Below are 15,255 nucleotides of genomic sequence, written 5' to 3'. Positions count from 1 at the left end.
ACAGGAAGCTAGCCAGGCTTGATTTGCTTCTAACTAATAATAATAATAATAATTAAAAAAATTATTTATACCCCGCCCTCCCCCAGCCAAGACCGGGCTCAGGGCGGCTAATACCCGATATAAAAACAAATTGAAATACAACTTAAAAACAAGATTAAAATACAACATTAAAATATTAAAATACAGCCTCATTTCAATGGAAACTCAAATCAAAAACTTTTGGGGGGATGATAACGTCAAGTCTTCACCAAGGCTAACTTTCCAGACTGGTCCTACATGGGTCAGAAATACATACAGGGAATATATAGGAATATAGGTGACTGGCTCCCACAAACTCGTAACATCCCTGCCTGAAATGCTAGAAAGCAGCTGCCAGTCAGTGTAAACCGCACTGAGCTAGAGGAACCCCTGCTCTGACTTGTTCTAAGGCAGCTCCCTATGACATACATACGAAAGACTCAGGTACTCTGCGGAAATGGTCTTTCCAAGGACTGCCAGAAGCTGGGAAGGTGCTGTTGAACCACTCAAAGCACCAGGGAGGGAGGGAGGGAGAGAAGGAGGCAGAGATGCTCCGGAGCAACTAAGGGGTGTGGCCTGCACAGAAGGGTGTGGCCTTCCAACTTTGGAAGATGAAGGTGAACGTTGGAAGATTTCTGCCGGGTAAAACAAAGCCCTCCTTTTATGCAGGGCAGTTAAACTATGGAACTCCCTCCTACAGGAGGCAGCGATGGCTTCAAAAGAGGATTAGACAAATTCATGGAGGAAAAGACTATTGATGGCTTTTAGCTCAGTCGGTAGAGCATGAGGCTCTTGATCTCAGGGCTATGGATTCAAGCCTCACATCGGGCAAAAGATTCCTGCAACGCGGGGGGCTAGACTAGATGGCCTTTGGAGTTCCTTCCACCTCTACAATTCTATGATTCTATGGTTATGAGAGGCCTGGCAGGCTGGATTTAGCCCTCAGGTTTCCAAGATTCTCTGCCTCTTATAAGTAAGGCAGAGGAGGGAAGGCCAGCGACTCCTGAGCCTTCTGGGATGTGAATACAGTGGTACCTCGGGTTACATACGCTTCAGATTACATACGCTTCAGGTTACAGACTCCGCTAACCCAGAAATAGTGCTTCAGGTTAAGAACTTTGTTTCAGGATGAGAACAGAAATCGTGCGGCGGCAGCAGGAGGCCCCATTAGCTAAAGTGGTGCTTCAGGTTAAGAACAGTTTCAGGTTAAGAACGGACCTCTGAAACGAATTAAGTACTTAACTCGAGGTACCACTGTACTCCCCCCAAACACATTCCCTCCCCAGACTGGCCTGTGCTTATTTTCGGTTTGCTGAGATCAAACGCAGGCCTGGGAAGCCAGGATCCTGCTCAGCTCCGATGGGACTTGGTCTCCATCCCACCCTGGAAAAACACACAGGGCCGAAATGACAAATGCTGTCAGGACCTGGGCAACACTCATCACCAGCTCCTCGGGCCAAGAGTAATTTCCATTAATAGACCTCTGGAATTCCTCTCCCAAAATAGGCGTTTGTCTGTTGATAAGGGGCAGCTGGCGGCTCCAGCTCTCCACATGAGTCAAGAGGCTCCACAAAGCGGTTCGGGACAACTCCGGGACGCCTCGCCATGACAGAACGCCAAGTCCCCTTCACCTTCCTGCGCAGCCCCAGCTGGGACCCCTTCCGGGACTGGTACCGGGGCAGCCGCCTCTTCGACCAGTCCTTTGGGATGCCCCTCATCCCTGAGGACTGGTACAAGTGGCCTGCGGGGACCACCAGCTGGCCAGGCTACATCCGCCCTCTGGCCAGCCCTAGCCCAGAGCCAGTGGCCGCCAGCCCAGCCGCTGCCGCCGCCGCTGCCGCTGCCAGCCCAGCCGCCAACCCAGCATACAGCAGGGCCCTGAGCCGCCAGCTCAGCAGCGGCATCTCAGAGATCCGGCAGACTTCCGAGAGCTGGAAAGTGGCCTTGGACGTCAACCATTTTGCGCCCGAGGAGCTGGTGGTGAAAACAAAAGACGGTGTGGTGGAGATCACAGGTAAGTGCCATCCCTTGGGAGGCTGGGAGGGGGACTTCAGGCCTGGAGGCCCAGTATGGCCTAGAGGCAACCCTCAGTTGGGCTCCCAAACGACTCTCCCCAAGGCACACACCCTCCTGTCCCTCCTGTGGTGTAGTGGTTAGAGTGTCAGACCAGGACCTGGGTTCGAATCCCCACTCAGCCATGAAGCTCACTAGGTGACCTTGGGGGGAAGTCACGCAATCTCACCCTAACCAACCTCACAGGGTTGTTGTTTGTATTAAATGGGGGGCAGCGGGAACCCTGTATGCCGCCTGGAGCTCCTTGGAGGAAAAGGTGGTCTATTAATGCAATAATTAATCCATTGATTGATGGCTGACTTGCTCAATGCATGAATAGATTTGCTGCATTTTTCTCCTAAGAGATCAAGGCAGCAAACTTGGTTCTCCCTCGTCTCAGTTAATTCCGCAATGACCCTTTGAGGTAGCTTAGGCTGAGGGGGCACCAAGGTCATCCAATAAGCTTCTTCAGGACTGGGGTGGGGTGGGGATTTCAGCCCTGGCCTCTCCAGGTTCTAGCTAGACTGACACTCTAACCACTAGGCCACGCTGGCTCTCTGCACTCTGAAGTATTTTTGCCAGGCTGGATTGTGTCCTTGAGCTCTGATAAGGCCATTGTGCCCTTTGCCTGCCTCAGGTGACAAAATGTATTGGAGCTGCCCAGGCATTGTGTGTGTGTGTGTGTGTGTGTGTGTGTGTGTGTGATGAATGGACCAAAAGAAAGTTGTAGCAGCCTGAAAATAAGATAAGGCACCTTCTCTGTTTTCGGAAATAAGGGCAGGTGATGTGGAACTCAAAAATCTGCTGAGACTCCAATGCTGAAAAATGTGTAATCTTCCCAAGCCTCTAGGAGACTAGATCATGGCACTCGTAGAACCACAAAACTGAAGAGTTGGAAGGGATCCAAAGGGTCATCTAACACCCCCTCGCCAAAAAAAGCAGGATTCACAGCTAAAGAATAGTAATCCAGGTGGGGTCTGACAAAGGCAGAATAGAGCGGGACTATGACTTCCCTTGATCTGGACACTACACCTCTGTGGATACAGCCTGGAATAGAATTAGGTTCTTTTGCTGCTGCATCACACGGTTGGCTGATGATCGGATTGTGGGCCACTAAGACCCCTAGATCCTTTTCGCCTGTACTGTTGCCAAGCCAGGTGTCCCCTATCTTCTGTTTGTGCAGCTGGTTCTTCCTGCCTTTTGTCTCAACTCTACTCAGGTGGCAGGTGGAGGGCTTGAATCTCCAGGTAGGCAAGGGGGTATTTAATAATAAAACACTTATTGAGGAAGCCATGTACACAGCTGCTGCCAGTCAGTGCAGGACACTACAGTGGTACCTTGGTTTGTGAATGGCTTAGCTGTCAAACAAATTGGCTCCCAAATGCCGCAAATCTGGGAGTAAGTATTCCAGTTTGCGAACGGTTTTTGGAAGCCAAACATCTGACACGGCTTCCGCTTGAGTGCAGGAAGCTCCTGCAGCCAATCAGAACCCACACCTTGGTTTTCGAGAACCAAGGTACCACTGTACTAAGATGAACCAATGGTCTGACTTGGGAGAAGTCAGATCACTATGTTCCTATGGCACTGCAAATTCATGTTTTGCAGGACCCTAACCCTCTTCCTAGGGACGCGGGTGGCGCTGTGGGTTAAACCACAGAGCCCAGGACTTGCCAATCAGAAGGTCGGCGGTTCGAATCCCTGCGACGGGGTGAGCTCCCATTGCTTGGTCCCGGCTCCTGCCAACCTAGCAGTTTGAAAGCACGTCAAAGTGCAAGTAGATAAATAGGTACCGCTCCGGCGGGAAGGTAAACAGCATTTCCGTGCGCTGCTCTGTTTTGAGGCGGCTGTTTAAGAAGCGGCTTAGTCATGCTGGCCACATGACCCGGAAGCTGTACGCTGGCTCCCTCGGCCAATAAAGCGAGATGAGCGCCGCAACCCCAGAGTTGGACACGACTGGACCTAATGGTCAGGGGCCCCTTTACCTTTACCTTTAACCCTCTTCCTGCTAGTGCCATCTGTCCTGTTTTTAATTCTGAATTCTAAATCGTTGTAGTGTGTCCAGAGACCTGCTGGTGAAGGACGGGTAATTAGAATTGTAGAATCATAGAACTGTAGAGTTGGAAGGGACTATGGGGGTCATCTAGTCCAACCCCTGCAATGCAGGAATCTTTTGCCCAAGGTGGGACTCGAACCCGCGACCCTGAGATCAAGAGCCTCATGCTCTACCGACTGAGATACTAAGTACTACTAATAATATAATTTGCTGGTTTTCTTTTTCTCTCCCTGTTGGGGGTGGGGAGATCATCCCTCCTGCCTCTTTTTCAGCCCAACGGTGGAGGGAAAAAGCTAATGAGATAAAGCCACATTAGTCAGTTACAGAAAATTGGGAGGGAGAGAAGGACTGGTCTTGTGACACCTTAAAAGCCATTGTGGCAAATGCTTTTGTTTTTTTGAGGCGCATCAGGGCGATGAGTGCTCTGAGTCGGATCTCCCCACTTTTTCCCTCGGTGAGGCTCCTCCAATCAGAGGAGCCGGAAAGAACAAAGATGGGTGTGGCCCAAGAAGGCAGACAAAGGAGCACAGAGCTTGGGAGGTCCCTCCTCCCCCCTTCTCCTCCCCCCCCCTTCTCCCAGCCAGCTGGGTTGCAGCTGCCACATTACACCCCTGATTAAAATCAATGAGATTGATCAGGTGCCAAGTTTGCGCCTTAGCGAATCGTGGGCAGAGGAGGAGCGGGGAGGAAGTCTGGAATCACAGCCTTTACCCCCCAGAGACACCCTTTCTTTTTCTTTCTTTCTTTCTTTCTTTCTTTTTTAATATTCAGAAATATGAACGGTTTATTTTGAGACAACAATAAACCTATTTGGCAAAACATTAATAAATAGGTGGAAATGAGAGAATTATACTATACTGGACATTTTGGCTATTACTAGGGATCATTCTCCCCAAATTGGGATCATTCTCCCCAAATTAACAGATTCCCCCTTGCTGCTACATGCAAGACACCCTTCCTGGGAAACATTATTCCCTGTCCTTCCCTACCCCCTCAGCTGCTGGGTGCCTCTGACCCCCCTCCCCAAAATCTGCTGCCAGGCCATTCTGAATTATTCATGCTTTCGCTCAGTTCCCCCCCCCTCAGGAATTGGGTTGGGAGAAATGTGGTTCCCCCACCCATAGCTGTCAACTTTTCCCTTTTCTTGCGAGGAATCCTATTCGGAATAAGGGAATTTCCCTTTAAAAAAAGGGAAAAGTTGACAGCTAAGCCCCCACCCCACTTCTCATGCTCTGTTGATACCGCAGCCGGCACCCATCCATGTGGGGTCCCACCCCCACCCCCACCCAAATCTCAGTTCATCGCCCTCTGAAATATTAATGGATGTTTGCGGTCCATGGCTTAACATGTGGCCATGGCAACCAGCACAGCAGCAGGCAAGGGTGGGGAGGCAGGAACACAAGGAAGAGGGAATGGTTTGGTGTTGCAGTCAATTCTCGAAAAAATACGGCAGCAGTGAAGGTTGGTTGGTTGGTTAGTTGGTTTCTTCGGAGCTTGATACCAGGTCCAGGGTTCTCAGAGTGGCTGATGAAAATCAGCACTGAAACGGCCCCTGCTAGGCTGACCGTTTTAAAAAAGACACAGCACATGAGGAAAAGGGAGGAGGAGGGAGGAGGAGGGAAGCAAGCTCAAAGTTACAGCTGTTCATGCCTAGAAGGCTCCCTCCCTTCTGGCACCAACCGAAGGGCAAGAGGCATGCTGATGCTCGGGGTGACCAGTGATTTCCCTACAGATATTCATAGAATCATAGAACTGTAAATGATCCCTGAGGAACATCTAGTCCAACTCCCCCCGCAGTGCAGGAATATGCAGCTGTCCCATCCAGAAATTAAACCTGCAACCTTGGCATTATCAGCACCACGCTCTAACCAATTCATCCATGTTAAGCATTAAATATCTATTCTTTTTAAACATATGTCTCCCCCATCTTTAAAAAAAGGGGAAGGTGGTTTATGCCAAGTCTGAAACTTCACCCATTCAGTAGCAGGGATCAGAGGCAGAATTTGGTTCGGGTCATATTTAAAGGCCTACAGAGGTAATTCGCACTTTTTGGAGCAATCCACAAACCGTATCAGGCCACCTTTTCAAATCTGAACGTCTCCAGATATTTCAGCGCAGTTCTCCAGCCAAGTTACGTTTGCAGAAGTGCATATTATTTTGGAAGAGTGGGTGCTACTAGGGTAAAGAAATGCATATACTTGGGCTAAACATACCTAAAAATGCATATATTCAGTGGGTGGGTGGGAACCATAGCGGACAGCATTCTGTTAGGGAAGATTACTTTGCAGGAGTATGTATATTAGAGAAAGTTTCATTAATAAATCACTTATTATGCTGGAACAAAGCCATTAAGATAGAAGAGAGAGTGAAAAATAACAACACTCAATGCAGCATTCATGTATTTTTAATACCATATGATGCACAGAGTAAAACACACACATATTTGAAACAGAATGTGCTACAAGGAGAAAACCTAAGATACAAATAGCAGTTAAAATGAGAGTACCATCTTGCAAGGCCTTTGAGAGAGGAGGAACTTGGTTATTAAATCATTTGTATCAGCCAAGAAATATTCCAAATACCAACTCCAGGGCTCTTCCCTCATATAATAAAGGAGGGAAAATTCCATAGGTTTATGCATATTAAGAGAAATTCACATTAAAATGCTGGTGAATTTCCATGAGGAAGTTTTTAATATTAATAATAATAATAATAATAATAATAATAATAATAATAATAATTTAAGATTGGAAAAATGAGAACCTGAAACTGACATAGACCTTTGGATAATTAAACAGTCTGTGGCCTTTTGGACTGTCTGTGAGTGTTTTTGCTTGTTATTATGGTATGTATTCTTGTGTTTTCACTTTGCAAATTGCACATTGCAAATCTTTGGATGAAGGGCAGTATAGAATTTAATAATAATAATAATAATAATAATAATAATAATAATAATAATCACCCATCCTTAAGTAAGCGTGCATGCAGATGCCACAGGCTTCCCTTCTCTCTCTGCATGGCATTCTTGCCCAGTGTTTCTGACACGAAGGAAGCAGGGCGGGGGCTGCTGCTGCTGCTGCACCTCATTGGTGGCTGGGCACTGGCCCTGCTGCTCCCCTCACGCCCTGCCCATCTCTGCCTCTTGGATTCTGCTTTGGCGAGGGTGCATGTGGCTTTAAATCCTGCAGGGGTGAGATAATGGCAGGGATGGGATGCATTTTCTCGTCTGCCTCAGGTGGCAAAATATCTTGGGCTAGACCTGAGAGAGAGAGATGATTGGAGTAGGGGTCCCTTCCAACTCTACAATTATGCTACAATTATGCTTCAGAATGCAGGTTGAATAGGGCTGCTTGGGTGCCTGGGGAAGAGTTAAATGAATGTAGCCCATGGGGCATGTATTGATGTATCAATGGCCCCATGACAATGTCGTTTTCTTTTTCAGGCAAGCATGAAGAAAGGCAGGATGATCATGGGTTCATCTCCAGATGTTTCACAAGAAAATACACGTAAGTAGCTGAACCAGTTGGCTGGGGAAAGAAGCGAAGCTTTTCAGGGTCTGAGGACAAGGAACGCAGATCTGCTGCCCCACCAACCTCAATCTTGATTTTTTCCAAGCCTTTCTGCCATCTGTCTCTCATTACCTTGCAAAGGAATTTGTCCAACCAGCTCAGCAGCTTCTTCTGCTGGATACTAATCCTCACTGGGCACAGGACCACAGGCCTGGAAGGGATCCCCCTGATATCATCCAGACTGACCCCCTTGAACCCATAACCATGTACTGCTTTGGGCACCTCGCCTCATTCCACTCTCACGCTTCTCTGTTCCCCTCTACAGGCTGCCCCCTGGTATCGACCCTGCTGCAGTCCGCTCCTCCCTTTCCCCCGATGGCATGTTGACGATAGAGGCTCCTTTGCCCAAGCCGGCCATTCAGTCTGCCGAAATCCAGATTCCTGTCACCTTCGAGGCGCATGCCCAAATCACCCCGTCAGGAGCCAAGAAACCGGAAGAGGCTCCCAAGGTGTAAATGACGGGTGGGAGTTTACCACTCGGGTTTCAAAAACGGGCAAACCTTCCTGTATCCCCCCCTTTTTTTTTGTAAAGACAGAGACCTCTGCAACAGCGCCACAAATAAAGTTGTGTTTTTTTAAAACCCCATGTATGGTTTTTGATTTATTTATTTTGAATCGTCTTGTTTTTGTGTTTGGGGTCATGGTGGGAGTCGGCCGATTAACGGCCATCCATGTGGACTAAGAATCAAGGCCTTCAAAACAGACAGTCAGATGCAATGGACATACAAAAATAATTATCATTAACAAATAAATGTTTCAAAGCATGCGAAACCAAGCATACAGATTTGATGCACATCAGCACCCCACGGTTTGGCCTTTTTCAGAAGACATCTGAATGCAGCCCTGTACTGGGAAATTTTTAGTGTCTAATGTCTTACACTTTTTTAATTGCTGTAACCTGCCCAGAGTGGCTGGGGAAAGTATGCATCAATGACCAACCCCATTCATAAGTACTGGTCATCCCTGGCTGGGTTGCACAGTTGCTAGGCAACCCCTCCAGGGAGCAGGCCCACTCTCTACAACTCAGTGCGTTTACTGTCCACCAGTGGCTCAAAGCCTTTTCCATGCTCACAGAGAATTCTTTCCATGTAAGGAAACCATAATGTGGGAAATGAACCTGAAACCCACCAGGCTGAATGGAGCTCACCAGCTACATATAAGATCAGCAGAAAGGGGGCAAGGAGCAGTTTAAGGCCAGCCAGAATTGGCCAGCTGTGGCTAGCAAGTGGCTGCAGTTGGCTTTCACAATCCTGCCCAAGATGGATCTCAGTCTTTCTTTGTTATGTACTAACCTTGAATCCTAGAACAATAGGCAGGTAGGATCCTAGAATGCAACAACTGATTGGCTTGCAGGAAAAGACCAATCAGGCTCCAGGAGCTCAGACGGGACCCATTGTGTAAATAATGTATATAAAAGCCTGAGGTTTGTGGGGCAATTCAATCACTGTTTTACAAGCTGCAACAAAGAGCATGAAATCACTACAGGACTCTGAGTATATTTCATTGTTCTTTGCCCTCTTCTTCCCAGCACACCTTGCTAAAGACTCTCTTTTCCTGTCACTTCACCCCCAGTTACCCCGGTAACCTTCTGTCTGGCCAGGCCCAAGAATTCCTCCTACATGGGGCATCGGCACCTTTTGTCATGTTCGTGTCTCCATCCCAGGTGTGGCCCTGGCTTGGAAAGGAAGCTTAGCCTGTTTCACTCCACTAGCCTGCAATTTCCCCTTCAATACTCCAAATAATCAAAATCTGACCATTTATTAATTTCTAGGGTTTAGCCCCCACCCCCAATCTATGACAATATATTGGTCTGAGGGAAGGGAAATTTTTTGATTCAGTTTGTACTTAAAAGGCAAATCTACCAGATTTGCACTTTCCGGAACAATATGTCAACAATACAGTGGTCCCTTGGGTTAAGTACTTAATTTGTTCCAGAGGTCCGTTCTTAACCTGAAACTGTTCTTAACCTGAAGCACCACTTTAGCTAATGGGGCCTCCTGCTGCTGCCACGCTGCCGGAGCACAATTTCTGTTCTCATCCTGAAGCAAAGTTCTTAACCTGAGGTAATATTTCTGGGTTAGTGGAGTCTGTAACCTGAAGCGTATGTAACCTGAAGCGTATGTAACCCGAGGTACCACTGTATGTCCACATTTCTCCATATTTTGCCATGCAGTTCTCCTGCTAAGTAATTTCTGCAAATGTGTGTAAAGTGCATTTGAAAGTGAACCTGCCCCCCCCAAAACCCCCCCACCAAAACTAAAAAGCATTATATTAGGAGAAATGTATATCTTAGGGAAATAGACCCATTTCCAATTCTGGAAAAAAAGGTGTTGGCCAGAAGAGAATAAAAAATAAAAAATAGAAGGAATGCATTTGTCTGCACAGGTGAAACGGGCGTTGTGCAGAGACATTCCTCTGTGGCCAAATGACACAGAGCATTTCAATGGCATTTTGATACCGACAGCTGGAAATTTTAAAATCGCATGCGGATGTCGCCTCGCAGTCAAGCGTTGTGAGTGCACATCGACATAGCTGGTGCAATCAAGTTGCAGACGGTCCCCCAGGAGCCCCTGACCAGGCTGGGGAGGGAGGCAGAGCAGGAGAAGCAGGCCAGTGATGAAGGCGAGGCCTTATATGGTCAGAGCTGCTGCAGAGCCTCTCTGTATGGTTGGGGGGATGCGAGGCAGGGGAGAGAACAAAGCCAGCAGCCCAGGGCACCAAGATTAAGAACGAAGATCCGAAGGAGAACCAACTGGATCAGGCCAATGCTCCATCTAGTCTCACAGCGGCCAGCCAGATGGCTCAATGGGAAATCCGCAAGCAGGACCTGGGCACTAAAAGCACTTTCGTCCCTCCTGTGGATTCCAGCAACTGGCATTCGGAAGCATTGCTGCTACCACCATCCTGTGTCTTGATGATTAAGAGCTACAGTAAACAGTGGTGTAGCATGGGTTGCCAGTGCCCGGGGCAAGGCAAATATTGCACCCTCAACCCATGGTTCCTGCAAGGGTGGGGCAGCGGCGATATTAGTGGGGAGGGGTCTTCCCAGCCGGGAGAGGGAAGCTGGGCAGGGGATAGTGACAACGGCTGTATATTTTATCATTATTATTTACAGTGGTACCTAGGGTTAAGTACTTAATTCGTTCCAGAGGTCTGTTCTTAACCTGAAACTGTTCTTAACCTGAAGCACCACTTTAGCTAATGGGGCCTCCTGCTGCCACCGCGCCACCGGAGCCCGATTTCTGTACTTATCCTGAAGCACAGTTCTTAACCTGAAGCACTATTTCTGGGTTAGTGGAGTGTGTAACCTGAAGCTTATGTAACCTGAAGCGTATGTAACCTGAGGTACCACTGTATTTCATGGCTTTTTTACACCACTTGATTGTTGTTGTTGTTTTAAAACTCAAAGCGGTTTTACTTTTGAAATTCTGAACCCGGGGCAACAGCCCCTTGCTCCCCACCCCTCTATGCTACACCACTGGTTCAGAACCCCAGTTGCACAGGAGATGAAGCCTCCTAGCTCCTAATGACTGACCAGGAAAGGAGACCTTGGGTTCGTAGTTGGTGGGTCATTGAAGATGTCGGCCCAGCCGTGGAAAATGCAAATTCCATGCTAGGGATAATTGGGAATGGAACTGAAATGAAAGCTGCCAGGTTCGGAATGCGGTTATACAAATCCACTACGTTTTTGGAGTGCTGTGTACCGTTCTGGTCGCCTCACCTCAAAAAGGAGTTGGAAAAGGTTCAGAAAAGGGCCACCCAGATGATGGAGTAACTTCCCTATGGGGAAAGGTTGCAGAGTTTGGGACTTTTAAGTTCAGAGAAAAGGTGAGTAAGAGCCTTCATGGTGAAGGTTTATGGAGAGAGTGGTAGAGAAAAAGTCCCCCCCCCCCTTCCTCTTTCATAACACCAGAGCTTATGGACATCCCATGAAGGCCAGACAAAAGAAAGGCCTTCTTCACACAGCGCATAGTTAAACTGTGGAACTTGCTTCCTCAGGAAACAGTGATGGCTACCAACCTCGACAGCTTTAAAAGAGGACTGGACAAGTTATTGGAGGAGAAGGCTACCAGCCATGACGGCTCGGCTCTGACTCCAAGATCAGAGGCCGCAATAATTCTGAATATTGGTTGCTGGAAATCGCAGGAGGGCAAAGTGCTCTTGAATTCAAATCCTGCTTGCGGGTTTCCCACAGGCATGTTTGTTCACTGCGAGAACAGGATGCTGGACACAACAGGCCATTGGTAAAATTTGCATAACAATGCACATATTAGTGAAAACAACATACGGAAATGCATTACAGTACAGAAAATTGATCTGCAAAAACTAAAATGCTGGTGCATATTCTTGTTTTTTTAACTAAATCAGAAATTGATGTGGAGGTGAACTTTAGACAGGAATAACAAAAACCTGAGAGAAATAATACGGAAAGGTTTGCATATCCTTAGTAGCAGCCCTGCATAAGCATGAGAGGCCAGGGTTGAAAACCCCACAAAGCTATAAAGCTCACTGGGCCAGTCACAGCCTCTCAACCTGGCCTACCTCATAGGGTTATTGTGATGATTAACTGAGGAGGGGAAAGAACCATGTGTGCCAGGTCGAGTTCTTGGGGGGGGGGGGGAGGATGGGATGTAAATGCCATCAACCAACCAATTCAAATAGTAAATAATTGCTTTCACCTATCCAATAACGGTTCGGCATTTTCCAGGGCTTGAATTATTTCATGGTGGTGGTTGCAGAGCAGTGTGTCCTCTTTATTTTCCTAATACCCTACTCTTTACTGGAGTGTTGGGGGGGTTGTTTAGGGGTTTTGAAATGTCACCGCTGAAAACTTTAATCTGACATAGCCGCATTGTTTGCACACAAAGCGCATGCTTGTTTTCTTTCATTCAGAGGGTCTGTATGTGTGTGTTGGGGATGTTCGCACTTGTCCGGATAAGAAAGGAGAATGAATTGCCATTGTGTTAGTTTATTGTGTCATTTACTGCCTTGTGTCCGGTGTGGGGGGGGGGAGTGTCCTTTTAAAGGGCAGGCAGGGAGAGGAGAAAAGAAACAGGGAGGAAATTATCCCGTCCAGAGAAATCTGCACATGCTGTCTGTAGTGCTCTCTGTGACGGCAAGGCAATGGTTGTTAGGCCGGCCCAGAGACGCAAACCTGCATCTCTTGGGCTCGTTGCTAGGCAACAGTGGAGGCTTCTGGGTAGCCGCTGTTCCTGATGAGATGCAGTTAAGAGATCTTCATATCATACCCTACAACACTTCTCCAATGAAAACAGTGACATCCTACTCCATAATAATAATAATAATAAGAATTTTATTATTTATACCCCTGCCCGTCCTCATGTGACAGGCTTGCCCTCAGCCACTCTGAGCTGCTTCCAACCTATATGAAAACATAATGAGACATCAAACATTTTAAAAAAACTTCCCTATATACAGGGCTGCCTTCAGATGTCTTCTGAAAGTTGTTGAGTTACTTATCTCCTCTGCTCGGGCGTCGCATAATTCCATACCCTCCCAAAAATTCTCTGGTGAAAATAGGGGTGTTCTAAGGAAAAGTGGGGGGATATTGCAGGGTCAAATCGGAAACCTGGACGGCTTCTGCGAATCCGGGACTGTCCCTGGAAAATAGGGACACTTGGAGGGACTGTATATCCCATGTTAGGGAGTCTGAACACAAATATCAAACCTCTGTCCATGAAGGCCCCCCCAGAGTTAAACTATGGAACTCACTCCTGCAAGAGAAATAAGGTATTGGTGGCCACTAGCCATGGCGGCTGTGCTGCCTCTATAGTTGGAGGCAACTATGCTTCTGAATGCCAGTTGCTGGAAATGGCAGAAAAAAGGGAGAGTGCTCTTGTGTTCGAATCCTGCTTGCTGCTTTCCCACAGGCATCCGGTTGGCCCCTGAGTGAACAGGATGTGCATTAAATGGGCCACTGGCCTGATCCATCAGGAACTCTGATGATTTTTATTCCTTGAACCAGGAAGCTTGCAAGAGACATGAGATTTCCCCCCTTATTTCCCCCAAATAAGCTATATTTAGAGTGGGGGGGGGGGAATCGGCTCTGCTCCACATCTGCTTAGAGCCACATTTTCCTTTGTGCCGCGGGAGGCCCTCTGCACATGGCTCAGGGGCCCACTGTTCAAGGAGTGCCTCTTCAAATCTGCAGGCTCCTCGGGGCTCTCCAGGAGTGTCTTTGCCCCCAAATCACACTGTCTCCAGATGCTCATCTCGGGACACACTTCCCGGCTTCCGAAAGCCGCCTCTTAATTTCAGAAGTCCAGATGGTGGACTTAGCTGGGGCGTTTTGACCCGGCGGGCCTTAATACAGGATGTGACTGACGGCCTGGGCTTGACCCAGCTGCAGTTACATAAAGCCCCACATGCATGCAGCAGGCGCAGGAAAAGATGTGTGAACTCTTTCCTCCTCCTCTTCCTCCCCCCCTCCCCAAATCCTTCTGCCACAAGGCAGGAGGGGGGGAGGCTCTCCCTCGCTCCCCAATTTGTTCCAGCCTTAGCAACAGACTGGTGATTTGGCAGCCAGCTGCTAGCTCCCTCTCCCTCATTGGCTGCCGAGATTGCACAGGGATTGGCCACAAGCGATGTGTGCGAGTGTGCTTGCACACTGGGAATTGTGTGTCAGGCCCAGAACAAAGGGCGTGGCAGGCTGGGAGGCTGCTGCAATTGCGGTCCTCCTCGTCCCAATGCAGATTTCCGAGGGATCAGGCCGGACTCCGGAGCTGCCGCGCTGCACCAGAGATGTGGCGCAGAGCAGGATGTGCCCCTCTGGGGACGGAGGGCAGGCAAACCAGCAGAAAAGGCTTGGCTGCGATGCTGTCTGTGCTCTCTCGCTTTCCAGCACTTCACAGATGGAAACAGGAATATTCCTCTGTGCTGGTAACAGCTGGAGGCTCTTTTCTGACAGCCCAGATGATGTCCTTGCTTGCCCAGCAAAGCTCCTGCGCTGGACCAGTTTTTAAAGGACAAGTGTCCTTTGAACACTTGGGCAAGGTGGAAGGAAGGAAGGAAGGAAGGAAGGAAGGAAGGAAGGAAGGAAGGAACTAAGGAAGGAAGGAAGGAAGGAAGGAAGGAAGGAAGGAAGGAAGGAAGGAAGGGTGGGTGTCTGGGCTGTATCTGTCCCTTTGACAGCACCTAGACAGGCTAGTGAAGCTCTTCCAGGACAGGGCCATAAACTGCATCACCTACCAATTGTAGAATTGATGGGCTGGAAGGAACTCCAAGGGCCATCCAGTCCAACCCGCTGCAATGCAGGAATTGCAGCTAAATAATCCCTGACAGATGGCCATCCAACTCCCATTTTAAAATCCTCCAATGAAGGACATTCTGCTACCTTCCTTTCCATGGTCAGACAGCTTTACTTACCCTCAGAAAGTTCTTCCTGTGCATCAATTTGCTCTTCAGGCACAGATATATCAGGCAGTTTAAAAGTTTGAGCTTCTTTTAAAAAAAGATTTTATTGAAGTGAATCAAACAAATCATTAAAGGTAAAAGGTGAAGGTAAAGGACCCCTGAATGGTTAAGTCCAGTTGACTATGGGGT

The 15,255-nt window shown here is 48.2% G+C and overlaps 1 protein-coding gene across 1 annotated transcript; it reads left to right on the top strand.

Annotated features, from left to right (window-relative positions):
• Nucleotides 1-1,535: 1,535 nt before the first annotated feature.
• HSPB1 (heat shock protein family B (small) member 1) lies at nucleotides 1,536-8,278 on the top strand. The gene is made up of 3 exons (XM_083588051.1): nucleotides 1,536-2,032; nucleotides 7,566-7,629; nucleotides 7,958-8,278. Exons 1-3 carry the CDS (start codon nucleotides 1,624-1,626, stop codon nucleotides 8,145-8,147), a joined length of 663 nt encoding a protein of 220 aa, XP_083444177.1. The 5' UTR covers nucleotides 1,536-1,623; the 3' UTR covers nucleotides 8,148-8,278.
• Nucleotides 8,279-15,255: the final 6,977 nt, after the last annotated feature.

The sequence above is a fragment of the Podarcis filfolensis genome, assembly GCF_964270895.1.
Source record: "Podarcis filfolensis genome assembly, chromosome: 15".
Classification (NCBI taxonomy): Eukaryota; Metazoa; Chordata; class Lepidosauria; order Squamata; family Lacertidae; genus Podarcis; species Podarcis filfolensis.
Note: the sequence above shows the minus strand (reverse complement) of the source record. Positions and strands in the feature narration are given on the sequence as shown.

Coding starts and splice junctions, on each gene's coding strand:
- HSPB1 (XM_083588051.1), top strand. CDS start 1,624: ATGACAGAACGCCAAGTCCCCTTCACCTTCCTGCGCAGCCCCAGCTGG. Junction 2,033..7,565: donor CGGTGTGGTGGAGATCACAG/GTAAGTGCCATC, acceptor TTTCTTTTTCAG/GCAAGCATGAAGAAAGGCAG. Junction 7,630..7,957: donor TGTTTCACAAGAAAATACAC/GTAAGTAGCTGA, acceptor TCCCCTCTACAG/GCTGCCCCCTGGTATCGACC.